Raw genomic sequence first — 27,728 nt, forward strand, 5'->3', positions numbered from 1 at the left:
TCTGGTATAATCTAGTAGACTACACCAAGGGTTAATTAAGCCTCTAGGTTTGCTAACATTTTAGGTCTTCTCAACAGTCCAAACCCCATTGGCCAGATACATAGCTGTACTCATTATCTTTCACAAACACCTAGTCTTCTTATAATTAAGGTGGCAAGAGCTGCAGACTTTCATCAATACTCTCTAAAGAAAATTCACCACATCTCCCCAGATCATTCACTGACCATTTTAAGAATTGACTTTGGATGCACACTACTTGTAAGGCTTTAACAATCATCACTTACTCTGCTTAAATTTGTACTACAATCCACTGTTACATTGATTCATTCTACAAATAAACCATGTTACCCCCATACAATATGACTTCTGCTGGCTCCCCGTCTCTGCCATTATATATTTTAAGATTTGCTTTCTTTTTCATGAAGCTAATCATGGCACATCCCCTCTTCTTCTGACCTACGTAAAATCTCAGGAGGTTCAAGAAATTGGCAAAGCTTCTGTTAACACTGACACAAACATATCCCAGTACTATGAAATTGATCCAGATGTTTATATCCACTAGGTATGAATTCAGAGAAATCAAACAACCTGAGCTGTGCTCAACAACACTGAAACCTTCTACCTTCCTCACAGCTCCAGATCCTTCCTGCAAATTCAAAGAGATTAGCCTCTCCTGAACACCATACTGGGTACATTTTATTCATACATCACTATCACAAGGACATCCAGTTAAACAAGTTTGGCAGTCTTTAAACCCACATCAACCCCATTGCAAGGTGCCTATTTCTAAATACAAATTCTTCACAGAATCAAAACCTTCCTGACAGCCAAATGCTGATCACATTGTCCAATCCCTAGTCTTCTCTAGATTAGACACTTAAAATTCCTTGTTAACAGTTATACCAAGGTTTCACCTCTCTATGCTGAAAGCTGCTCTTCGTGTAGCTCTGAGGCTCGTTTAAGGTACCAGGAAGTTTGGCTATATCACACATATCTATGTCTCTTTGAACTGGCTCACAGGTGAATCTAGAAGTATTTTGAAAAGTTATTGACTAAAATATTGAAATAAAATATTATGTGGTCAAACTTTCCTAGTAAGAATATAATAATATTGAGGACAAGAACATTGTGAAGGTACATTTCTATGGGTAAGCACAGTTTTACTAAGCTTATCTACAGATATATGTACGTTGGTGACATATATGTATCATGAAGAAGCTTAAATGTGGAGCTAAGAATACAAAATATATACTTATCTATTTGCACTCGCCTTCTCGATACTCTTGTCTCAGATCTTTTGGCCACACTATATTTTTGTTCTAGATATTCTGATAGACAACCATCTTGAAATTTACTTGCATTAATCATACATCTCTCCACTCTAAGACACTCTAAGACACTATTTCTCTAAAAAACATGTTGTATAGAAGTTCAAAGATCCTTCTGTTGGAATTGTTTGTCTGAAGAATGAAAAAAAACCTTTAACAAATCCTTCACTGGATGAACACCAAAACATCGGAATTCAGTCCCACCTGTTAACAGGATAAACTAATTATTTTAAGTCTTTAATAGCAAACTGAAAAAAAACTATTATTCCAGGAATAATTAATTAATGGCTTCTCTGTGCAACTGAAACCTGCCAACAAATCTTCCATGTCTGTGAACTGGATTTACCTTGGTGAATAGATCATGCCCTAAAATGGGCCTAATGTAAATTGCAAACAATACAATTGTTTGAAAACTTGTTGTCATTTAACCATGGACAGATGCACCAATGCCTATCATACCTTTCACTGCTCTAATTCAGGATATAAATAATTGAACTTTTTGATATTTATTTGTATCTTATCTCATTCTTATACTAAGTGAATGTCTTCTTTTTGCTTATAAATCAGAATCTCTGTGAAATACATTTACTTTCCTTCGGTCTATCACATGCCACACAACAACTTGAATAAATAAATAAATAATTTAATTAATTGTCAACATTTCAAATGACAGGATCTCTTCATCGGGTTCTTGGTCTGCCACCCATTGTAACTTGAATTAAGTCTTCCACCCCTATTATTTATTTAGCTGATCTTTTACAGTGTAGTGGCTCTCTTTTTTCACAGAACAATATTCCATGAACAGTATGTAGAAAACAACAGTTTGATATACTAGGGCTGATGTTTAAATGTGAATTATAAAGTACCTATTACATGAATATTACTAGAGAAAGGATGAAAATTAAAAAGAACAGATGGGAAAGCTCTATGCAATGAAAATATATCCCAGTATTTATTCCCAGTTTGGAACTCGGAATGGATATTAAGATCTACATTTATTTCGAGAACACACTCTCTATGAATAGGAACATCTTTGCTCATATATTTTGCCTCCTTCTAAAGGGCCCCTATGGTAAGATACCCTTACACACATACAGTCATCTAGTTTGTTCCAAATAATAATGTTTATAAAGCAATGCAGTTAAAAAAATTCAACAGGTAACTGCCGAAGGTTTCCAAGCAAACTATTGCACCTGTGTTTTAAGATCCAATTGCAGCACATGTTAAAGTTCAAACATAGTAGCAATAGCACTTCTCATTTCAGCTCCAATCTCATTGATAACACCAAAGATCTGGATGGTGCAAGCTTTGATACTAGAACCAATAGAACTATTGGAGTATTTGATAGTTCACCCCCATAATCCAAAGTTTCACACAAAGACATAGGCATGATCACATTTTTTCTGTCAAAAGCTTTGATAGAAAATGTCATCTTTGTTCCAAAAGTTGTTTCTTACCCTTGTGAAAAATAGATGGTGTCATTGAACATTTGTATCAGTGGGGCTATCAGGCATCAATTGTTTTAAATCTTTGTTTAGGTCTCACAACAAACAGTAATACGTATTCAGATAAACCTTAGTCAGTATTATGCATTTACAAATATGCTCTAATGTTTACAAATATTCAAATTCTGTAACAGGTGGTTTTCCCAGAAATATGCTGATGTCCTCAAATATACTCTGTATGAAGTTCCTAAGATTGTGGCATTCCCAAATTAGATGGCAAGCATGGCTTGTGAATTACCATGCAGCATAGTTTTTATTTGGACTAATCATGTGCAACAGATTCTTAGAATGTGACTTCTATTCAGCACCCTAAAATAAACAAGGCTATAAAAACATTAAAAAAGACTCCGCTTGACAGCACCAGGATACCCCCAAATGCTTATATATAATAAACTGCCCCAGACATGTACCTTAATGATATATACATCTCTAAGGTACGCAGATGTAAAGATAATATAGTAAATATTTACTTTTCTGTATACATGTACATTTATGATATTTTAGTAGTGGATATTTCGGCAACCACATTTTTGTAGTGTAATATTTATATCCACAGTATTCTAACAAACTACGCCTAGATTGTATATTGAACATTTACCCAGGTATTGGGGCAATTTAAAGGATTTGGTGCTGACTATCACTATTCGAGTAATTTATAAAGCTGAGGAAAATAGAGTATTTAACCCAGCTCAGATAAAAACCCACTCAGGTCAGAGTTGTAGGAGAGATGTCTATGTCATCTGAATCAAGCAAAGCCAATTGAATTAATTAGATACTTATACTATCAAAGTCCATGCTATTTCTGGTTGCCTGGTCAAAGAATAAACAAGTCACATGTGCTCTTCACAGGTAATGGGTATATGGTTGTAAGGAGCAATGGACTCATAATAGCAGGGTTACCCTGTGCTAATTGCATAGCAGTATAATGGAGAAAGCGCTAACCAGTGGGGGTACTTTAACGGCTTTCAGTGTGTTTACAGTGATATGTTATGGTGACTTGATATTTTATGGTCGTGAGACTGTCCAGGACTGGGGGACATTACCTCATAATATTAACTCACACAACAGCACGCAATGGCAAGAGCAATCATAGAAGTACATAAAACAGGCCGTCATTTCCAGTGGCTGAGCTACTGAATCAGCACCTGCCAAGGAGCCTTAGTAGCATCGAATCAACTTATGATCAATCAGTGCAGTGGGTAGCTTTCCTGGGCCCCATTGGTAGTCAGGTTAAAATACAAAAATGTGCAGTTAGCTAAAGTTATGATTACAACAGCTTTCTTCTGAGTGCTATGAATGCAAACCCACCATCTGAATGTAAAGGAATAGTAATTACAGATTTTATCCTGGTGTTCCAATGTCATTGTGGAGATATTACCTGTTGCTTTTTGATCATGATGTATGGTCACTCATTGGGGCCACGGTCAGCAAACACATATACAGTGCAGTGCTCCCTGATTTGTAACTAATAAAATGGTACATATTGGTGGTGGTACTATCTGTGCTATTCCCTCTTCTCTTCATCACATAAAAATGAGATTTCCTTATAATATGCTTTTAGTGAAAACATACCTGCCATGGGTGGAAGTCTGAGATATTGGCACAGGTCTCTTCAATGAAAGGCCCGTCACCCTTTATGCACATTGTCAGATCTTTTAAAGCCAGTGCTGTGGCATAAACTGCTTTGTAGATATTGTAGGTGTTTCTAAAGTCCATAGTGCTACTGATTGGAAGGCTTTCTAGTTTCTCATCCCCTATGCATTTCTTGGTTTTATTGTCCTTCATCAGGAGTGTGTCCTCATCTAACCACTGACATCCAAAGGCTTCTTCCCAAAACCTTCTCACAAAGATGTCCTCTGGAGTTTTAGAAGGGTGGATGCTCATGAAGTACTCGTGAAAGCCTACCATCTCGCCACTGTATATTGCAAATCCTATGGTGCTGGCCAGGATTTCTGAGTATTTCTCAAATGGGAAGAGCAAAGCTGTTGACCAGGCTTCGCTGGCAATCCAGGTCTTTCCAGTTACATTTTGCCTCACCAGCTCATCGAAGAGAGGAATCAAGAATGCAATAGAGGAAAAGATCACAATGGCAGTGGCCGCTGAGTTTTTGATAACTTGGGCTATATGAAAAGCATTTTTGTCCACTCGGCTTAAAAGAATGTTCTCGGTGAAGGCCACACAAGCTCCATTGTTGGTTATTGATTCTTGCACAATTTGACTCCCCAGCTGTCCATAGGTGTCATCTGTGGCTACAATGCCCACCCAAGTCCATCCAAAATGTGTTACTAATTGGGCGAGTCCTCTGGACTGGAAGTCATCACTGGGGATGGTGCGGAAAAAAGAAGGGAATTGGATCCGGTCACTTAGTAGTGGACTTGATGAAAGAGAACTGACCTTTTCCAAAGTAGAAAAATACACCTTTTAACATGAGATTACTTCAAATGCACACAGACTCAAAGGTGAACTGTATCCTAAACCTATACTTAAACTAGATACCTTACACACAACAAGAAACATTGACAACAATAACTTTAAAGGTGTTGCAAGTGGTAAAATCAATTATAAGTGGATCAGGCATATTGATTAACGCAGCGGAGGAACTCCAGCTAAGGTACAAATTGATGTATGTTTTTGGAATCCATTATCATAAGTCAGTGGCAGTGAGCAATGACAAACTGCTGATAGTGCAACATTACAGAGTTAAATATTGTCTGAGCCATTTCAGTCGACCTTCCAAAGTACAGTACCAAAGCCCTATTGTCTAAAAATGTATATAACCCCTTTTACATGTAATGCTGCACTGTACTATAATAGAAATCCCAAACAGGATTACATCCTAAAGCTTAATCAGAAGCATATACATGTAAAGCAATAGTCCCTAAAACAATTTAGGAGAAAGTAAAACTCAATAGGCATTTAATATTACCTTGATGGGGCATTCCCTCATTTCAAAATGATTGATCAATACCATCCACTATCTTAAAGATAATCAACAAAACGCAGTGGTTACTTATTATCTTCATAAGTTCAGAAAAACAAAAGAAGACTATTTCTGAGTTGAGTTCTTTTGGTATAATCATGTATAGAAGAAACACTTAGCAGGACTCCATATTTTGTAGACTTAACTCTCTGTTACCTCTTTTTCCATTTACAGCTTCTTTATAAAGCTGCATCACATTCAAAGATACGATTCTACCATCCAATCATTCAGCAAAGTGGATGAAAACTGGATGACTAGCATCCACATTTCTTATTGCTCACATGTGTTTAAGATTCTGAACATTCATTTGGCAAAGAGCTTCCCCAATATATATCTATCCACAAGGACAGTTCATAGCACAGACATCACATTCAGTAAGGCAATTAATAAAATGTATAATAGCAAAATGTTTTACATCCACAGCATTTTTAACCTTCCTAAATTTATTTATTCTAAAAAGGCATAATTTTATGCCTGTTTCTGATGTAAATTGGTGTTCTATCATTCAGCCAATCCTTAATTCTCTTATTTGAAAAGTGACTGTGTGTCATAGTGGGCAATAGAATGATGGATTGAACCCAGATCTTTTGACTGGGGGAAAATGTTTGTATTCTCAGCTTTCCGTCCATCATTTGTTTGCTGTAACTTTTTTCACCCTAAGTGGGATGGGTATGCCCAGACGTGGGTCCCTTGTTCACTGTGCTACTGGATTCAAGCTAGCCTGGCTGAAGAAGGGTGACATACTCTGAAACCGGTCCCAGGATGCTTCTTTCCAGTCCAGGGAAGACCTGACCTGGCAGGTTTGTCTGGACTGTTCCCATGGGGCACAGGGTAAAGACTGAGATGCAAACTGGGGTGGCGTAGTGGGCTAAAGAATACTGAATTTAACCCAGATCTTTTGACTGGGGGAGAATGTTTGCATAGTCAGCATTCCGTCCATCATTTGTTTGCTATAACACTTTTCACCCTAAGTGGGATGGATATGTTCAGACGTGGGTCCCTTGCTCACTGTGCCACTGGATCAAGCTAGCCTGGCTGAAGAAGGGTGACATACCCGGAAACCGGTCCCAGGATGCTTGTTTCCGGTCCAGGGAGGACCTGGTCTGGCAGTTCAGTCTGGACTGTTCCCATGGGGCACATGGTCAAGACTGATTTGCATATGGCTGGGTCCAAACTGGGGTGACATAGTGGGCTAAAGAATGATGGATTTAACCCAGATCTTTTGACTGAAGGAGAATGTTTGTATTGTCAGCATTCCGTCCATCATTTGTTTGCAGTAACACTTTTATTAAGGCATGTAGTTTTAACTTGCTTCTGGCTTTCTGGGCCATCTCACACCATATCCTGTCTCATTGCTCTAGCTCTTCTGAATATATTGCTTATTGGTGCCACCTTTGCCAATACCGGGTCACTCTTGACTAAATGCTAATACTTATGTAAGATAGATCAAATTGCCGCTTCCAGCTTATTAAATGTGGTGATGACTCTAAAGTGTTGGTCTCCTTTACCTTATTTATTTGTCTTACTTTGATTAAAGAGTATGTTCCCTAATTCTCTACTTAGATTTTACAATTGCTTGATTGATGCACTTGGGTGTATACCCCCTAAATAGGAATCTTGATTTCAATTGCTCAATGTTGGACTTTTCTTCATTTGGTTCATTAGAGATACACCTCACTCTTAAGGTCTCTCCACAGGAGATACTTCTAATTAAGTTTCATGGATAAAAGCTAGTTGCGTGCAACACTGTGTTCCCAGCTGTAGATTTTCTATACAGCTTAGTTTCAAGCTTGTTATATTTAAGATATATTGTCAGATCTAAAAAATTGTCCTCCATCTTACTAATTGTACTTTTTAAATGTAAGTTGAGGCCATTAACTTTAATCTGAGTAAGAAATATTTTAGCGCTTTCTTCAGTGCTCCTCCAAACTAAAAAGAGGTGGTCAATGAAGTGACACCAGTGCACTACATTTTTCTCCCACACATCGTGGTAACGGGCCCCCATCACCTGCTCCTCCCAATATCCCATATGAAAATTTGCATAGCTGGGGGGGAAGTAGGTGCCCATTGCCATACCACGGTAAAATTCACCATTGAAGATGAAAAAGTTGCCATTCAAACAACTGCCCACCATAGTTAGTAGCATTTGAGTATGTTGCCACATATTCAGCAGTTTAGCTTCCAGAAAGTAACTAACTGCTCTTAAACTATTCTTATGTTTAACACTGGTATACAATGTGGTGACATTAATTACCTCATAGTCATCTTCTCATGGGAAATCATAGATCCTATGCAAAAAATCACCTGTGTCTTGTTTATAAATTGAGAGACTTCAAGCAAAGTCCCCAAGAATCGATCAACATATTTTGACTTGTTCTCAGATGTGCTGCCTATGGCAAAAATAATAGGGAGGCCTGGAAGATTCTCAAGATCTTTGTGAACTTTGGTAATTAAATACATCAATGGTGTTACAGGATGATCTGTTTTGAGGAATAAATATTCTTCACGACTAAGTAAACCATTGTCTCTCCAAGCATGTAATTCAGATGCAAATTTTGTTTGAACTGATATCATCAATTCCTTAGGAAATTTCCAATAGCATAAAGGTTATTCAAATTTGTATATGCCTCCATCAAATGCTTTTCTTTGGCCCACAAAACAATATTACACCCGACCGACATCATCGCTGAATCAGGACTGTCCGACCTACGGTCAGCAGACCCGACCGCTTAATTACGATGGGACCGCACATGGTGTGGTCTCATACTCCCATTTCCCTATGTCAGAATTTCTGTCCACACACTCTGTTTCTGCTTGTAATTATTGATCAATATCTGATATTCATTTTGACACTGATTATGCGTATTCTTCTCAAAGATCTCGATATGCAAATTTTCCAATTCACTGATGACTTAATCACTGAAATGGTCAATCTCATCCTTTGTCATCATTGGAGTGAGCTTAGATTTTGGTTTAAAGTTAGTGGGGGCTTCACCAAAGACATTGAGTCCTTCTTCAATGGACATTACTTCTTAATTTACAGATTCTTGGATTACCATATTCTGATTCTCCAGCTCATAGAGATCCAGCATTAAATTCATATCATTCATATCATCAACCGATAACGCACTCTGTTCGTCTGATATCCCTCTTGTCTCTGCTGATTTCTTTTGATTTTTCACCATGAGCAAAAAGTACTTTTTTAGTTTGATGTGCCTTATAAATTTAAAGAAATCAATTCTTGTTTGAATTTGAATTTTGAATTTAAAAACATTTATTGAGCGCACGTTTACCATGCGGTTTCATGGCGCTTTAAGTGATGCAGTAGCGGTCGGCGGAAGGGCTAAACAGTGTAAGCTTGCTCAAATAACAGGGTTTTAAGGTCTTTCCGAAACTGTGTGTATGACGGAGAAGATCGGAGAGCAGGAGGGAGAGAATTCCAAAAAAACGGAGCCAGAACAGCAAATTTCGCTCCACCAGATTTCTTTTTCTTAAAGCGAGGAATGTTGAGAAAGGCCCTGTGGGCAGAGCGAAGTTCACGACCTGGGAGGTACGGTTTTATGGCGGCGCAAATGAATTCAGGGGCTGTACCTGCTCTAGCCTGAAAGGTAAGGCAACCCAGCTTAAAGAGGGCACGCTCCTTCACCGGGAGCCAATGCAAAGCTTTAAGCAGGGGAGTGGCACGATGGTATTTGGGTAGGCCATAAATCAAGCGAGCCGCTTGATTCTGAATGAGCTGCAAACGATGGACTGCATATGCTGGAGCTCCATTATAAATGATGTTACCATAGTCAACTCTCGACAGTACCATGGCTAGCACAATGATTTTGTTTGGTTGTAACACGTGTTGCTCAGGGCAGAATCAAAGTTCTAACTGCAGGCTTTTGATTTCCTGAGGTGTTAAAACAATGTCTTTCAGGTTAATTATGGAATTCTCAGTATTCCCATTTGGTATTCTTCACATTAACTTGATTTTCTTTACTTTATATCCCTCTGCCTCTTCCTCTTTATCTTGGAGGTTTTGCTTTTGATTGTTGTTGTCTGGGGGCAGATTGAATCTCAGATCTTAATATAAAAACTCCAATTTGTCTATAACTGATGGGCTCACACATTTCTGTGCTACACCTGTTCCTTCATTCACATCAGTATCAACTACCTGTTGTCTATGTAGATTATCATACTTTCTTGAGAAAGAGTAGATTTGGCCTCGTTCATGATACACTTTATCCTGAGTTTTCCTTGTCTTGATTCTTCTAACATTATTAAGCTTTCATCTGCAAGGAACTTCTTCATTTGTTCTTGATCGTGCTCGCTATTAATATAGGATCAAAATTCTTCAATTTGTTCCAACACTAATTGCTTGCCAATATTTGCATATTTTACTTCTATGCCAAACATTCTTCTGGAATATTCATTATTATTATTGGCCCACTCATGTAGCATGTCAGGAGTAATGTCTTCCTAGTTTGAGGCTACCAAAATCCTGAAGCCCTCTGGGAGCGGCCCATCTCCAAATATTGCTGCAGCGTCTTTGATTCCCACCACTTCATCATTTCTGCACGCTTTAATTTTTCCAATTTCTTCAATTTGAAAGAAAGATCCCCTCCCTCCAACCGGGCATTAGTATTGTTGGTTGCTCCTTTTCCTATAATCAGCTGATCGCTGAAAACTTTGAATGAAGCCACCTGTCGCACCTCCATAGATGACTTCAAAATAACTGAGATGTCTGCAGAATGCTTGGTAGCCCACAACAGCCAAAGCTCTCGACAATGGACCGCTCGAGACTTTTGCACATCTACAGTAGCTCTCCAAACTTCTGCCCATAATAACTCTCAGTCTTACCTGGGTGGCTTTACAGTTGTCAGGGGTCCTCTGACTCCTCGGTTACCACCGCTCACTCCCAGAGCTAGCGTGACATCTCTTGCTTCTTCACCATGGCAGGGCATTCGGCAACTCAGATACTCCAACCCCCTTCCAGGAGGCGAATGGTCCCCTCTTTCCTGCTTCAAACTGCATCCATCTTAACCTTCAAATTACACCACTGACAACGTGCTTTGGTGCATTAACAGGTCGCAGTTTATTCAACATAACATGTTTATACATCTTGCAAAATTCATGGTCATACCAATTGCCCTCTTAATATCCATGTAACACAATTCATTGTCTTTGTAATCACCTTCAGAAGGGAGGGGCCCCATATCTGGGCCTCTGATTAACGGGTCTAGGCTTCAACCTGCTACTGACTTGGAGGGTGTCAGTCAGGACCTACCCGGGCTGCAAGTATGGTCCCGTTGCCCTGGACCCTTTCATGGGCCCTCCCTGCTCCCAGGGGTCCCTGTCGTGTGGCATCCCAAGGACCTAGCTTGAGCAGCTACTCTATCCTTCCTGAGGCTGAGTCCTTGCATCTCGCTCCCTCGGTACCCTTGCCGTCAGGCATCCCAAGGGTCCTGCAGGAGCATCACATCTACTCTTTCTATGGCAGTATGCCGCCCTTGGCTCCCTTAGTGTCCCTGCTGTGAGGAATTCCAAGGACACTGTGTGAGCCTTCCATCTACCTTTAGTAATTTCTCTCTTTTTTCTACCTTCCTTGTGTTCCTTCTGGCACACTACCTACGGTTTCACGATCAGAGGGTGCTCCCCCTGCCCTGGCCTCCCCCCTTGCTTTTACTTGAAACCCATTTGCTCTAGCACCCCTACGATGTTCACTAGGAACATGTCCATTCCTACCCTGGTAAGGTGTACCCCATCCTCCAAGAGATAACCCGGGGACCTCAAATGTATAAAACCGTGTCTAACACAACCCCATCCATTGGCCCTACAAATCTTCCGTCTCGATTTTCCAACTGCCCACAAGTCCATGGCCCCACGCCATGCCTTCTGCACTATTATTTCTGAAAAAATTACTTTGACTAGGCATATCAATTGAGCCAAGGCTGTGAGGCTTTTTTGCATGTTTTCCTCCCCAACGCTGCCAAGTCATTGCCTCCCAGGTGGACCACCACCGCATCTGGTCTGCCACGGTGCCCCATTGCTTCCCGTACCGCCTGGAGGAGTTGATTGCATTCTATTCCAGAACGCCCCAACCAGACTACGTCGGTATCCCCAGGCCCTAAGTATTTCTGCAGTGAGCACACTGGGCTCTCAGCTGTCAGTCAAACAGTATTCGCAGCAGGTTGGCCACTGTCCAGCATTTTGCTGACCCTGTGTTGATTACGTGCACCACCGCGGGGTTGTCAGACCATAGCTTTATCTGCTGATTGGCTAACCGCTGGGCCCAAATTTTGAAAGCCACCACAATTGGGAACAACTCCAACAAGGATATGTTGGCAGTGACCCCTGCGCTCTGAACAGGATGTTGGCCAGGCCCTTGCCGTCCATGCGTTCGCTAGGATGGCCCCAAAGCCGAACCCCCCCAGCCGAGTCCATGTAGAGCTCAAGTTGGCTTGCTTGCACCCAAGGCTCTCGCCACATGAGGGTGCCGTTGAAATCTGTCAGGAAGTTCTCCCAATGCCCTAAGTCCTCCTTCACCCCTTGTGTGATGTAGACCCTGTGGTGCTTCTGTGTCATGCCCTTGGTCGTCCTGCAAAGGCGTGCCCTGCAGGGATTACCCGTATAGCACAATTCAACTTCCCCAGCAGCTGCTGCACTTCACCTAGCGTTGCCTTCTTTGGTTGCCTCATTCTACCAATAATTCCCTTTAGCTCCGTTACCTTATCGGGCGGCAGTCTGCATGTCTCAGCCACTGAGTTCAGCTCTATCCAGAGGAAGGACAGTTTTGTGGTCGGGCCCTCCGTCTTGTCATGAGCTAAGTGGATACCTAATTTCTGGGCCAGAACCATGAAGCTATGCAGAAGGTTGGTGCAATCCCCTGTGCCTGCCCTGCCGATAAACAGGAAGTCATCTAAGTAGTGGACCCGTCCCCTGCATCTCATTTGAAAACTAGCAGATGCTAGCTGTCTGGGTCTACTGGCAATAAGTTGAAAGCTGATTCTATGTCTTTTTTTGCCAGCAGGTCACCCCTCCCTTCCTCCCTTATCAGTCCACTGCATTCTCTACTGATACGTAAGCCACTGCACATGCCCCCTGTTCCAACCAGCCTGCCTCTTTTTTGGGCACCACACCGAGTGGTGATACCACCAGGTCCTTTAGTGGCAGGGGAGTGAAAGGGCCGGCCACCTGCCCAAGTAGAAGTTCCTTCTCTACCTTTTGCATTGCCACCCCTGGGTTGTCTCTCACTGATTTCAGGTTACGGCTTTCCCGGGCATCCCAGGTTGCTTTTAAGGGATTGGAAAACCTTGTGTAAAGCCCTCTGCTAACCGCTGTCTGTCCGTTGCCTTGCAATAGTGATTCAACAGATACAACAACCTTCTTACCTTTATGGGGGTCAGAAGCAGCTGCCCCCTGCCTCTGCCCCAGTCTGGGGGGGGCCTGCTCCTCACTTCTTTGTGCCTGTTTTATCTTTATGGGCCCCTGTCCTCGGAGCCCGCTTACAGCGTATAGCAGGGTGGTTTCCCCCACATGACCCGCAAACGTGTTTAAACCTGCATGCGTCCCCCATCTACAATCGTCCTTGTCGAACTTCCAGCATGATTTACCTGATTTGTGACTGCCTTGTATTTTCCCTTTGAACCCTTGTCCTTGTCCATCATATTAGCCATTCATCGCCCTGATATTGCTGCTGCGCCTCATGTACCTTTTATTCGTACAAAATCAGTGCTACTGCACTGTGGGCAAATTTCTCAATGAAAACGCACACCAATGTTCTGAAAGCTTTCAGCCAATTTTCTACTGAACTCTCTACTCTGGGCTTGCAGCGGTCCCTCCTGTCATTGTCCTTCTTGTCTTGTGTTGTTAGGTCTAAACCTTCCTGGCTCACTTCCAGCAGTGATAAAATATCTATAAACTCCTTTCTCCATATTCTCACCTTTACTGCCAGGGGGAGAGATTGGCCAGCCCTAAGAGTTTTGTGGTTGTGGGGGGGTCACTCGGGGAGGGGTGCAGGTACTCACTGGCCGGCTTCCAGTTAGGGTCCTGGCTTTCCCCCACCTTGCTTGTAATTGTAGCACTAACCCCGGGGGCTGCTGTCTCCTATCGTGTTTCTACCTCGGGTATTTCTTTCTCGTCTTGCAGTGCTCGATTGGAGTACACCTTTCTCTCTTCTCCGAGGGGCCTTTCTGGGCCTGTTGCCCCTATTTATCCCCCCCTCGTCCCCGTCAGCTCACCCCCGGATTGGGGGGCCCGAGCTTGCCCTGGGGTGACTAATCCTGGTCGCCCCCCTTTAGCAGGCTATGTTAATGGTGGGGAGGGGCTTCCCGCCCCCGGACGGAGTTTGTCAAGGGCCCCCATTGGGTCCGGCTTCGCCTTCCCGGCCCGGGTTCCTTCTCCACTGTTTGCTGGCTGATGCAGCACTCCAGATCACAGGGCAAGTCCTCGAATGAATTCAGCACTGTACATGAAATATGAACCAATATCCTCTTCCAATAAGGATGAGGATGCCTTTGTGAGGGCTCAAAGAATTTTATTGTCGAACTACAACGAACTACATCTAAAGCATTTTGGCTGTAAACAGTCTTAATCACTAATGCAGAGGTGCCATTTTTTGACCAAGTTAAACATGTGATGTGTATCAAAGAAGAGAGTGAAAACAGACTCTGATATCTCAAATGTCATTATTCATATTTTACATACTTATTTCCTTCAGCCCACATAAACAATTACACTTAGCTGTTATTAATTTTTTATTGTCTCAGTATGACACAAATATATTTTATAACCATATAATACAATCTATTGAAAGCAACAATGTGGCTTTTGTAGGTAAAAACGTTATTGTATTCAAATGTGAAGTTCTATTCACAATGTTGCATCTGAAATAGTCAAAATCTCAAAATCGACCGTCATATATTTCAAATGTCAATTGAAGTTGGGGGATCAGTTATCCGTGTAATTTTGTTCAGTAGTTACTGAGAAACGTAACAAAAACTAAATTGTTTACCTTCGTCTGTAGCTAATTTGCGAATAATATTGAGCTTGTGCATACAGATGCAGAGCTCTGATTTTTGACAGCACTTCAACCAGGAAGTGTTGGCAGCCATCTTGGTACTCAGCTTCAGCCGAGTCCCCAAACAAACACACACAAAAGAAAAGGGGGTAGGGTACTAATAACCTAACCCACTATCTTGGCTCTTGGGGTCCCAGGACCTCAGCAGGGTAAAATTCTTTTTTTTTTTTTTAAACAGTTGGCTGCAAATTTGTGGCAAACAATACCAAAAACAAATTCCACTTGCTGGGGCTGATATCCCTTTGGATGCTGAGGGTCCTTGGGGGGGCCAATAACCCTCATGAATACCATCAGTAGGTCCCAAAAAGTGGAATTGATGAGACCTCCTCTGCAGCCCTGCCCCCTTTCTCAACCACTCTGGAAATGCACCTCCTGGTGCACTACTGGTTGGTGGATGAAGTCCCCTTGGCTGCTGAGGTTCATTGGGGGCCAAGAACTCCTATTGTTAGTACCAGTAAGTCCTAAACAGCAGGATTGCTGAGACCTTTGGATGATGAGGGTCCTTGGGGGGCCAAGAACCCCTACTGTTACCAACAGTAAGTCCCACATAGCGGGACTGATGAGTCCTTGTCAGAGGTCCCGTCCCCTTTCCTAACCACTCTGCAAACACACTTCTTAATGCACTTCTGGTTGAGGCATGAGGTACCCTTGGCTTCTGATGGTTGTTTGAGGCCAAGAACCCTGATTGTTACTACCAGTAAGTCCTAAACAGTGGGATTTCTGAGACCTCCTTTGCGTCCCTGCCCCCTTTCTCAACCACTCTGCAAACGCATCTCCTGATGCTCTACTGGTTGGGGTATGCAGTCCCCTTGGTTGCTTGGGGTGATTGCTGGCCGGGTACACTATTGTTACTAACAGTAAGTCCCACAGTGCAAGACTATGGAGACCTAGTCAGTGGCCTGCCCCCTTTCTCAGCCACTCTGAAAATATGCCTTCTGGAACACTACTCATTGGGGGATAAAGTCCCCTTGAATGCTAAGGGTCGTTGGGGGTCAAGAACCCCTATTGTTACCACCAGTAAGTCCCATACAGCGGGACAGCTGAGATCTCATCAGAGGCCCTGTCCAATTCCTCAACCACTCTGCAAATGGGCCTCCTGGTGCACTACAAATTAGTGGCCCACTGGGATGCTGAGGGTTGTTGGGGGCAAAGAATTACAATTGTTACTACTAGTAAGTCTCACACAGTGGGATTGCTGAGACCTGGTCAGAGGCTCTGCCTCCTTACTCAACCACTTTGCAAACACACCTTCTGGCTTTTCTGGTTGGGGGGTAAAGTCCCCTCTGTGCTTGCAGAGCAGAATTCACCACCCACCTCTAAAATAGAGGTGAGAAACACACAGATTCACGCAAAATAAAGGTGAGAAACAGTGGTTTAAATTGAATATAATAGGTGCAGGTACTCACAAAAATGAGCAGTGGACTGGCGGTGAAGTTTGTGGTGGGGATAAGGGTGTAAAAAGGGGAGGGGATAAGGGATGGACGAGGGGCGGGGATCGTTTTTTTACTTTTCCAAGCTTTGTTTACAAGAAATCTGCATCATTGTAAGAATGTCGGAGGTAATATGTTTATTACTACCCAAATTAACTCTTTTTAGCAATGTAAGAATAACAAAAGATTGAGAAAAAAATATAAAGTTCTAAACATATATTTGTAGTTTGCATGCATCTCCTTGATGCGGGCCATAACTGACTAAGCTGTAAGACAAGGATTTTAACTTGTGACAAGGATTTATGCAGCAAAATCAGTAATCAACTGAACTATCTATATAAAAACCAAATCTGCGTTCTATATGTTAGATGCTGTGCTTTATAGCAGGAACATACACCTCTATGTAATGTTATGGTGAATCAAACCTTTGACTAGAAAGCACAAAGATCTAGTTATTAATTAAAGTGATACTGTAGCCAGGAACAAGCTAGGTAAACAAAGGTTTCTGTACCAGTTGATATTTTAAAATGCATCCCATTGTGACCAAATAAATGTGCCAGAACAGAGATACAGATAAGGAGAGACAGATATGTGTTTGAAAGGGCTGAAATAGAAATTGAGTGATAGCTACGTGAAGGTGTAGAGATCAGTGTACAGCGAGGGAAAGAAAATGGGAGATGTAGAAGAGGTGAGGGGAAGTAAGGGTAGAGATGTGAAACAAAGATAGGCGAATCAGAGAAAGAGAGGTAGAGAGTAAGAAAAGAGGTGACATAAAGGTAGTCAGAAAGAGTTGTAGAAAGATATGGGCAGTAAAGCGAAATAAGGCCCAAAATTAAGTAGAAAGAGAGGAGGTAGCAAAAGGTGAAGTACAAAGACATAGGTTAGAGAGAGAGGCAAGGTAAAAAGAAGGAAGTAAGGTGAAGAGTAAGTTAGAGGGAGGATGACCAAAAAGTAGAGTGATTGATAAAGAAGGGTGCTAGCAGATAGTGAGAGATGCTAGAGCAAGTGATGGGTGAGGAGAAATAGAGAGGTACATGGAAAGGCAGAGTGGTGAGACATGAACGGAAACAGTGGGGTAGAGAGAGAGGTTGTTATAGAGAAAAGCAAGAGCAAGAGAAAACTTTATCAGGCAGGACCTGGGGAGTTGGGGACATTTGTAATTTCCCAAATCACGCATTCTTTAAACATTTCTGGCTGTTTTCCTGCCCTTGTAGGCTGGAGAGTGGGGAAGGTGGCCAAGCCATAGGAGGGTGAGGCAGGAAACTTGAATGTCCTTAATGTTGGGGATGGGATGAGAACCAGAAACATTATCCAATGTTATTAAGAACCTTATTAGAAATGTAGGCATTGTCCTATTGAACTATTACCAATGTGCTTGGAAATTTTGCTGCTGTCCTATTAAAAGCACGTTTGAAGAAGCAGCATATAACACAGCTTAGTATTAGCAGTGCTCATTGACCATATTATAAATGCCCTAGTGTTGCTCTGAATGCTGGTGAAGGGTATGCTTAGCTTGGTTCCCTGCTGTGTTCTAGGGCATAAGCAGCAGTCACAGTAGAGGCCTTGCGAACAGCCCCAGGAAGGTGCCATGGTTATGTTGGATGTTCATACTGGTAATATGCTTCACCAAGAGGGCTTGATGAGCTGTGACTGCTGCTAACATCTATGCCCTGCTGGTAAAGGGTTCTAATAAAGGCAAAACTAAAATATACTTCTGTGCTAGGACTATTGAGTACTTTTAAACTGAATAAAAGCGACACTTTTATAAACAATGATTAGAAAATTGAAAGTGGAGCACTATATGAAAGCACTCGCCATCGTTTACTAATACACAGTGTTTGCATGAGATAAAATTAAAGTACACCACTAGCATACACCCAGCAAGTACAGCCAGTTAGGCCCAAGGTCTCTTTTCCTTATCTCTCACGCTCCTTCTTTTATGCAAGTGCACACATAGAATTCTCTCCTTCTCACACAACCGTTGTCGCTCTAATTCTCCTCCTTTATGTTCCCCTATTTATCATCTCTAATCTCTCGAGCACTCTTTCATTCACTTCTGTTTCTCTTGTCCCTTCCTTTTCCATAGTTGTACTGCTTCTCCATCTAGCACTTTCTCTTTCTAAACTTCGCTCTTCATGTCTTTTTGTGCATCTTACTGTTTCCTAAACCCCATCTCTGTTTTTTAATCCCTCCTATTCCCATCCATCCCGTGGCTCCCCCTTTACCTCTTCTTCCCCTGCAGCCTCTTCTCTACCCTTTTCTCTGCCCTCATTAAGTTATCTCTTCTTGTTCTTCCTCCTTGGGTAGTCCCAAGGTCCATCGGACACACACAGAAAGATCATAGCAGGAATCGTGCAAGTGCAGAGAGCTTAACAGGACAGAGATTAGATAGTGAAATGCCATCTCATACAAGGAAGCTAGAATATAAAATGTCTCCCCTCAAGCTGGTCACCAGCGAGGCTCCCAAACCACTCCTCATATATGCCAACTGGGCAGGGGAGAAGTCAGATTAAGGATGCACTGGCCTCATACAGTAAGGAGAGGGGGTGAAAATGTCTCTTCACAGCTGCGTCTTATTTTCCTTTTTACTCACCTCCCCTAGCTCAATCTGCACATATTATGTGAGTCCATAGTCAGCCGAAGTCATCCTCATACACTAATTTGGTCAGCCCAGCAGAGACTCATGAGGATGCTACCGATCCCCACTAAGGGGTGGTGAAGTTACAAGATTCTGTGTCCCTGCTGCAGGCTTCTAGGGAGGGAGATTAGATCCCAAGGAGCAATTGACGAAGCGGGACAACACAGCTCAACAGGAACATTTTCAAAACTGGCACTACTGATCCAAAAAGAAAACAGCTCACAGATGGGCCTCAAATGAAAAGAAACAATTAATGGACAGAAACCTGGGCAATGCAAACATTCACCCCCAGTCACAAAGATCTGGGTTTAATCATTCTTTCGCTCACCACACGACCCCAGTTTGGACCCAGCCATATGCAAATCAGTCTTGACCCTGCTCCTTGTGGGAACAGCCCAGCCCGAACTGCCAAGCCAGGTTATCCCTGGACCTGAAACAAGCATCCTGGGACCGGTTTCAAGGCATCACCCTTCCTCAGCCCGGCTAGCTTGAATCCAGTGGTGTAGTAAGCACGAGACCCACGTCTGGGCATACCCTTCCCACATAGGACTACAAATGCAAAAGAAACAATTGATGGACGTAATGCTGGGCAATGCAAACATTCAACCTCAGTCACAAAGATCTGGGTTTAATCCATCATTCTTTTGCTCACCACACCACCCCAGTTTGGACCAAGCCATATGCAAATCAGTCTTGAACCTGCTCCTTGTGTGAACAGTCCAGCCCGAACTGCCAAGCCAGGTCCTCCCTGGACCAGAAACAAGCATCCTGAGACCGGTTTCAGGGCATCACCCTTCCTCAGCCAGGCTAGCTTGAGTCCAGTGGTGTAGTGAGCATGGGACCCACGTCTGGGCATACCCTTCCCACATAGGGCGTCAAATGCAAAAGAAACAATTGATGGACGGAAAGCTGGGCAATGCAAACATTCACCCCCAGTCACAAATATCTGGGTTTAATCCATCATTCTTTTGCTCACCACATCACCCCAGTTTGGACCCAGCCATATGCAAATCAGTCTTGACCCTGCTCCTTGTGGGAACAGTCTAGCCCGAACTTCCAAGCCAGGTCCTCCCTGGACCGAAAACCAGCATCCTGGGACCGGTTTCAGGGCATCACCCTTTCTCATCCAGGCTAGCTTGAATCCAGTGGTGTAGTGAGCAAGGGACCCACGTCTGGGCATACCCTTCCCACATAGGGCGACAAATGCAAAAGAAACAATTGATGGACGGAATGCTGGGCAATGCAAACAATGGATTTAGGCCCAGATCTCTGTACTGGGGTGAATGTTTGACATTGTTCTGCATTCTGTCCATCAATTATTGTTTTTGCATTTGCCACCCCAAGTGGGACGAGTATGCCCAGACGTGGGTCCCGTGCCCTCCATGCTACTGGAATCAAGCTATCCTGGCTGAAGAGGGGTGAAACCCCGAAACCGGTCCTAGGATGCTTGTTTCCAGTCCCGGAGGACCTGGCTTGGCAGTTCGGGCTGGACTGTTCCCATGAGGCACAGGGTCAAGACTGATTTGCATATGGCTGGGTTCAAACTGGAATGGCATGGTGAGCAAAAAAACAATGTATTAAGGCCCAGATCTCTGTACTGGGGTGAATGTTTAACATTGTTCTGCATTCTGTCCATCAATTATTGTTTTTGCATTTTTCATCCCCGAGTGGGACGGGTATGCCCAGACGTGGGTCCCATGCTCTCCATGCTACTGGATTCAAGCTATCCTGGCTGAAGAGGGGTGAAACCCCAAAACCGGTCCTAGAATGCTTGCTTCTAGACCAGGGAGGACCTGGCTTGGCAGTTCGTGCTGGACTGTTCCCATGAGGCACGGGGTCAAGACTGATTTACTGATTTGCATATGGCTAGGTTCAAACTGGAATGGTATGGTGAGCAAAACAACAATGGATTTAGGCCCAGATCTCTGTACTGGGGTGAATGTCTGACATTGTTCTGCATTCTGTCCATCAATTATTGTATTTGCACAGATGGGCCTCAGGCACTGGCACATCGCCCACTTCCCCAATGCTTGCTTAAACAGTCGAACCCTGCCTACGGGTACCAGTACTCTCCTTGCCAATGGAGAAGTTCTGGTAATGTGAAGGGGAGAAAATGAAAAAAATGCCAGTACTCGGTACCGGTGAGTATTGGCTCTTTTAAAGCTTAAAGCACTGGTGAGAAACGAGCAGAAAGTGGCACAATGGAGGTCAGAAACCAGCAGCAAGAGGCAAAATAAAGGTGAGAAATAAGTAGAAAGAGTCAAAATAAAGATGAGGAAGAGGCAAAATATAGGTGAGAAACTAGCTGAAAGAGGAAAAATAAAAGCCAGAAACCAGCAACAAGAAGCTAAAGAAAGATCAGAAACCAGCAAAAAGAGGTAAAATAATGGTCAGAATAAGGAGAAAGCGGCAAAATAGAGGTCAGAAACGAGCAGCTAGAGGCAGAATAAAGGTCAGGCGCGAGCAGAAAGACGGAAAACATTGGACAGAATGAGCATAAAGGAGCAAAATAGAGGGCACAAGTAAGCAGAGAAGAGGCTGAAAAACTAGTTTAAATTGAGCAGAGGAGGCACAAAACCGAAGGCAGCAGTGAGTAGCGAACTGTAGGCAAGCTAGACTGGGGGACCATCACAGGGGGAGCTGGCATGAGGACCTGTTACTGATGTCCCCCATATTTTTTTACCATGTACCCACTGACAAACCGACTCAGACACTCATGCACCCACTCATTCACCAACTCAGAAACTCATCTATCCACTCACAGATTTTCAAAGACACTCATGCACCATCTCACAGACCCACTCAGACACTCACGCACCCACTCATAATCCCACTCAGACACACACCCACTTGGAGACCCATACAGCCTCTACATACCCACTCGCCCATCTATACAGCCACTCACACACCCACTCTTACAGGTTACAGTTCGGAAATGAAATTAAAAAAACGTTTAAATTCACAGAAAAAAACAAAGGGCACAAGAATATTATAATTAGGAAATAGAATTTTAAAACACATAGAAATTCACTGGAAAAACCAAAGATTACAGATATACATAAATTAGGCCTAGGTTGCGTTCATGGAGTTCTGCTATGCAGAACTTCCCAAAGTGACCAAAAACGTTGCAGCGCCACCCGGAGTTCCACTAGCTGTGAACTGTAGTACATCGCACTGCTCACACTGATTTTTAGTGGCAGGAGCTTGTCCTGCACTGAACAATCAGCATGAATGGCACTAACCATACCACAAGAGGGAACTGCTTCTTTCTCTGTCGCTCAAGTAGATATTTCTATTCGAATGGCAGTTTCCTCAAAGCGAGCAGAATATTTCTCAATGTGAGCAGTAGCAACCCGCCTCGACCACCTGTGTTGAGTTTTGCAAAACTTGAGATGTCATCAATGATGTCTTCAGTGATGTCACGACCATGTCAGGAGTGTTGTAATATGTGAAGTCATAAATAGTGCATTGTGGGGGCATAAGATATAGTTAGCTCAGGTAACTCTGACTGCTGAATTTCACAGTTATGTACGAGTGAAATCTGAGCCTACCTATAACATTCCTTTGTTTTTGAGTGAATTTTGAAGTTCTTTTTAACCTGTAACCTTTCAGAGTGGGTGTGTGAATGGCTGTAAAGGTCGGTGAGTATGTGCATGAGTAGCTACATGGGTCTGTGACTGGGTGTGTGAGTGGTTTTGTGGGTGTGTGAGCATCTGTGTAGGTGTGTGATTGAGTTTCAGAGTGGCTGAATGGGTTTGCGAGTGGGTCTGTGAGTGGCTATATGGGTCTGTGAGTAGGTGTCTGAGTGGCTGCTTAGGTCTGTACAGTTGGTGGAGAAAGGGGATGGGGCCTCTGACAAGTTCCCATCAATACCAATGTGTGGTACGTACTGGTGGTAACAAGAGGGGTTCTAGGACTCCAGCAAATCTCATCATTCAAGGGGACTTCATCCCCCAATCATTAGTGTGCCAGGAGGTGTGTTTGGAGAATGGTAGAGAAAGGGGAGAGGGCCTCCAGCAAGCTCTCAGCAATCCCACTTTGTAGGACTTACTGGTGGTAACATTAGGATTCTTGCCCTCAACAACCCTCAGTAGTCAAGGGGACTTCATCCCCAAACCAGTAAAGCACCAGCAGATGCATTTGCAGAGTGGTGGAGAAAGGGGGAAGGGCCTCCGGCATGCTCTAATCAATTGCTGTGTGGGAAATACTGGTGGTAACATTAGGGGTTCTTGACCCCTAATGACCCTCATCAGTCAAGGGGACTTCACCACCCAACCAGTAGGGTACCAGGAGGTACTTTTGCAGAGTGGTTGAGATAGCTGGAGCCAGCCCTCAGGAGTGGCTGTCCCCAGGGATATGTATTGCTCCTGGAGGGGGTAAAGCAGCCTACCTCTTTTGTAGATCACAGGCCAGCCCCGGGGAGCAGGTAGGACCATGAGGCCATATATATAACCCAGGAGGGGGCTGTGCAGTCCCCCTCCAAGTTTAAACATGATAATTTGGCCCTGGAGAAGTGGTGTTCCTCGGGACCCTGATATTAGTCAGCCAGGCCACACTTTATGGTCTTGTAGACCCGGAGAGGTGTGAGTCCCCGGGTCCCAGGGTGGTCCCCTGAATATTTAGTAGTTAGCCCTGGAGAGGTGACGGTCCCCTGGGGGTCCGCACCACCCATCCTCATTTTTAAAATAGCACTGGGTAGGTGGTGGTCCCCGGAAGTGTCTGCATGCCCCTTGCAACATTTAAAAAATAGACCAGGGAGTTGGTGATCCCCAGGCCCTGGGGGAAGTCTGGTCTGACCCCCACTAATTACAAACAATAGCCCCAGGGAGGCAGTGGTGCCGGACAAAAATAAGCCCTTGGGTGGTGTCCTGTGCACCCCCTCCATTTTTTATTAACCCTTTATGCCCCCACAACCTGTCCCACTGGGGGGCTATAACTAAAACAGGCAAAGGAATTCATTCTTAGATTTTAACAAAATGTTTTGCCATAAATTCACAAAATTCACATCAATTGTTTTAACAAAAAACTTTTATGCCATGGAGGAGTTTATGTTATCTATTCGAACTCTGCTAAAGCCAGATCCCAAAATGCCTGCCAACACTTTCTGGCTGAAGTGTTGGCAGCTAATCAGAGGTCTGCATTTCCCTGAATGAGCTTGTTATTATTAAGTTGCTGTTGCCATAGATATCCTTATTTTTACCTTTAAATTTTTCAAAAACTACTGAAAGGATTTACACTGTATAACTGAAAACGTGCACTACATAACAGAATCTACCTTCCTGACAAATTTGGTGTAATTTCATCCAACGGTTCGTGCTGCAGGCCAGTCTAAAGATCCCATGAGAATTAGCATGGGAAATTTTATTTTTTTACCCCCCTTTCTCTCGGCCTCCTCTTTTACATATCACCTCAAAACCTCCCATGCACAACAAATTTGCTATGACACTTTTTTGGGGAAAATCTTGAGGAGATTTTTCAAACGACGATGATAGGAAAGTCCCAAAAGAAAATTCTTTAGAAAGATGTTCGTAACTATAACTACCTACTGGTAACCACCACTAGGATATATATATATATATATATTCACTGAAAAAACCATAGGTTTCATGGGTGTTATAGTTAGCTGGACTTTTCACTTGTACAAAACCATTGAAATTCCCCCGTTATAGTTAGTTCAGCTAACTATAACAGTGAATTTCGGAGGTTTTTTAAATGCTAATTCCTAACTACAACGTGCCTGAAACCTATAGTTTTTTCTGTGAATTTCAAAGGTTTTTTAAATGCTAATTTCTAACTATGCCTACAGAGATAGGACATGTGAAGAAAGAAGAAAAAATGCACAGAAAGAAACAAAAGAAGTGCAGAAAGAAGCAACAGAAGTCCTCAAAGACGAAGAAAAGTGCAGGAAGAAGGATAACGTGCAGAAAGATCAAAAAGAAGAGCAGAAAGATGCCTTGTTGCAAAATCATCCTGTACCCTCAACTTTTTCAGACGGATACTGGTGGTAACTGTTATGTTATGTTATGTTAGGGGCTTTTGTAGTGCGCACAGCTGCCCCAGCTAAGGGGCGTCCTGGCGCATGACAAGATAGACATAGCCGCACCCAACAGAACCAAAAAGTGACAGACAGACAGTGCAGAAGAGAAGGAATTAAAATAACACCATCTTTAACGCTTTGAGAAATAAAAGGAGATCATCCAGAAGGCGGATCTCCAACGGGATAGAATTCCACAGGATAGCTGCTTTTACCCGGAAAGACCGACCTCCCATACGGCTCAGCTTGAATCTCGGGACCACCGCAAGCGCTTGGCCCATGGATCTCAAGGGGCGAGAAGGTACATAGAAGGACAGGAGATTCAACAGGATCCGAGGAGCTGAGCCCTTCAGAATCTTAAAGGCCAAACATAGAATTTTAAAATCGATTCTAGTTTTCACCGGAAGCCAGTGTAAGGAGCGGAGAGTACTAGAAACAGAGCAGGACCTGGGCAGGCCAACTATGGCTCTGGCCGCTGTGTTTTGGACGCGTTGGAGGCGATTAATTTCCGCCAGATTTGCCCCCACCAGAAGGGAGCTGGCATAGTCAAGGCGAGAGATTACAGTTGCCTGAACCACCAGCTGCCTCATGGGGGGGTCAAAAAACTTCAGGACGGGTCTGAGGCCTCGAAGAACCCCAAAACAGCCCGCCGCAGTCTTCTTGGAATGCCCCACAAAACTGAGGGCGGGCTCCAGCCACACTCCCAAGTTTCGCAGCTCCGTAACTGGAGTAGGAACTGGCCCAAGCTCAGGTGGCCACCATCTGTCTCCCCAGAGCTCTCGCCCCTTCCTGACAACCATGACCTCAGTTTTCTTTGAGCTGGAGACAATTGACATTCATCTAGCTCACCACCGCTCTCAGTCCACTCTGAAACCTGGGGGCATCGCACTCAGCGTCCCCGCTGATAGTGACCGCTAGCTGAGTGTCGTCAGCATAAGAGACCATCGTCATGTCCCACTGCTTGACGACATCAGCCAGCGGCCTCACATAAAGATTGAAAAGCGTCGGACTCAGCGAGGAACCCTGCGGCACCCCCAGGCCCAGAGGATGGAATTTGGACTGATGAGGAGGTATGGCAACGCAAAAGGAACGGTTGTCAAGCAAGGAGCGGAACCACTGTAAGGCTACACCGCCAATGCCCATCTCCTCCATGCGACGTAATAGGATGGGGTGTGAGACAGTATCGAAGGCGGCGCTTAGATCTAAAAGTATTAGCGCCGCCGTCTGTCCCGCATCCAGCATTGCACGTAGATGCTCAACCATTGCAAGAAGAGCTGTCTCCGTGCTATGCCCAGTACGAAACCAGGATGTTGGCATAGGTGAGGTGGTCAGATAGAGCCTGGTTGACATGGGCCTCCATAACTTTAGCCGGCCAGGGAAGTAAGGAAATGGGCCGGTAATTCTCCGTCCTTGAAGGATCCAAAGAAGGTTTCTTCAAAATAGGGGAAACCACAGCCCGCTTCCATTCAGCTGGGACCACGCCCGTCGCCAGCGAAGCGTTGATAAGAGATCGCAGTATAGGGCGTCCTACAAAGGACTGATCTCTAAAGAAGATGGGTTTTAGTGGATCCAAAGGTGAGCCAGATTTAATTTTTTGGGACACCCTATCAAAATCCTCGGGGGAAAGCAGAGGAAAGGACTCCATAGTGGGACAACACGAGATCATCACCGGAAATCCTACTGGTGGGCCCGCAGAAGAGAATGACCGGTAAATAGCTTGCACCTTCTCCAAAAAGAAGGATGCTAAAGCCTCACAATGGGTAGAGGAGGCCAATACCTGGGAACAAATTCTTTTGGACGAGAGATCTTTCAGGGCCTTAAATATTGATTTAGAGGTGTTAGGGCTATTATGAAATTCTTCCGAATAAAACGCCGCACACGTTCTGCAAATGGCGCGATGGTAAAACTTGACAGAATTCAAATACAGCGTTTTTTTGGCTGCATCATAATGTCTCCGCCACTCTCTCTCAGCCTGCCTATAAATGCCCTTTAACGCCCGAAGGGCGCTGTTGTACCAAGGGCTAGAATCTCTAGAGCAGAACTTACTTGCCTTAAGAGGGATCAGGAAATCAAGTTCCCTAGTGATCCACTTACAAAACAAATCATAGTCCAATTCCACACTGACCAAGGGTCCCAGCGGATCTGCGGCTAACACCTCATGGAAGTCCTCCAATCGGAGTTTGCTCCAGTGTCTTCTCAGAATTGGTCTAGGAAGAGGGATGGAGGGAGTATCGGGTAACAAAGCTCGAATGGCCACTAGATAGTGATCCGACCACCCCACCGGTGTTATAGCAGAGATGGTAGTTTCCGGAAGATTGGTGAAGAAGGGATCAAGTGTATGCCCTCCCACATGAGTGGGTTGAGCTACCTTTTGATCCAATTGGAGGGCCTCTAGGTCTGCTAAAATATTATTAACAGCCGGTAAACTCCTGTTCTCAAAATGGAGATTCAGGTCTCCCAAAATAGAGAAATTAGCACAGCCAATAGACAAAGAGCTGACCGCATCCGGGAAAGCTTCTCTAAATGCCACATCACTACCAGGGGGCCGATAAACCACCATCCCCGAGATAGAAAACTGGGGGCTAATCAAAATGTTAAAAGAGGCGCTTTCACACCCAGCGATGTTTAAGGCCTTCCAACTGCAAGGAAAACTTGATTTAACGGCAAGGGCGATACCCCCTCCTCTAGATAACCGATTGAGGGTGAAAACAGAATATTCAGGAGGAAAAGCCAAATTAATAATGGCTGAATC

General features: G+C 43.8%; 1 protein-coding gene across 1 annotated transcript in view; it reads right to left on the reverse strand.

Annotated features, from left to right (window-relative positions):
* The window catches only part of LOC146782767 (extracellular calcium-sensing receptor-like), a 215,776-nt gene that overhangs the window by 50,320 nt on the left and 137,728 nt on the right, over positions 1–27,728 (reverse strand). Inside the window, exon 2 of the mRNA XM_085637240.1 lies at positions 4,406–5,227. Within this exon, the coding sequence (XP_085493366.1) occupies positions 4,406–5,227 (822 nt within the window). The remainder of the gene's footprint in view (positions 1–4,405; positions 5,228–27,728) is intronic.

Source organism: Triturus cristatus, chromosome 12 (assembly GCF_964204655.1).
Source record: "Triturus cristatus chromosome 12, aTriCri1.1, whole genome shotgun sequence".
In the NCBI taxonomy this organism is placed as follows: domain Eukaryota; kingdom Metazoa; phylum Chordata; class Amphibia; order Caudata; family Salamandridae; genus Triturus; species Triturus cristatus.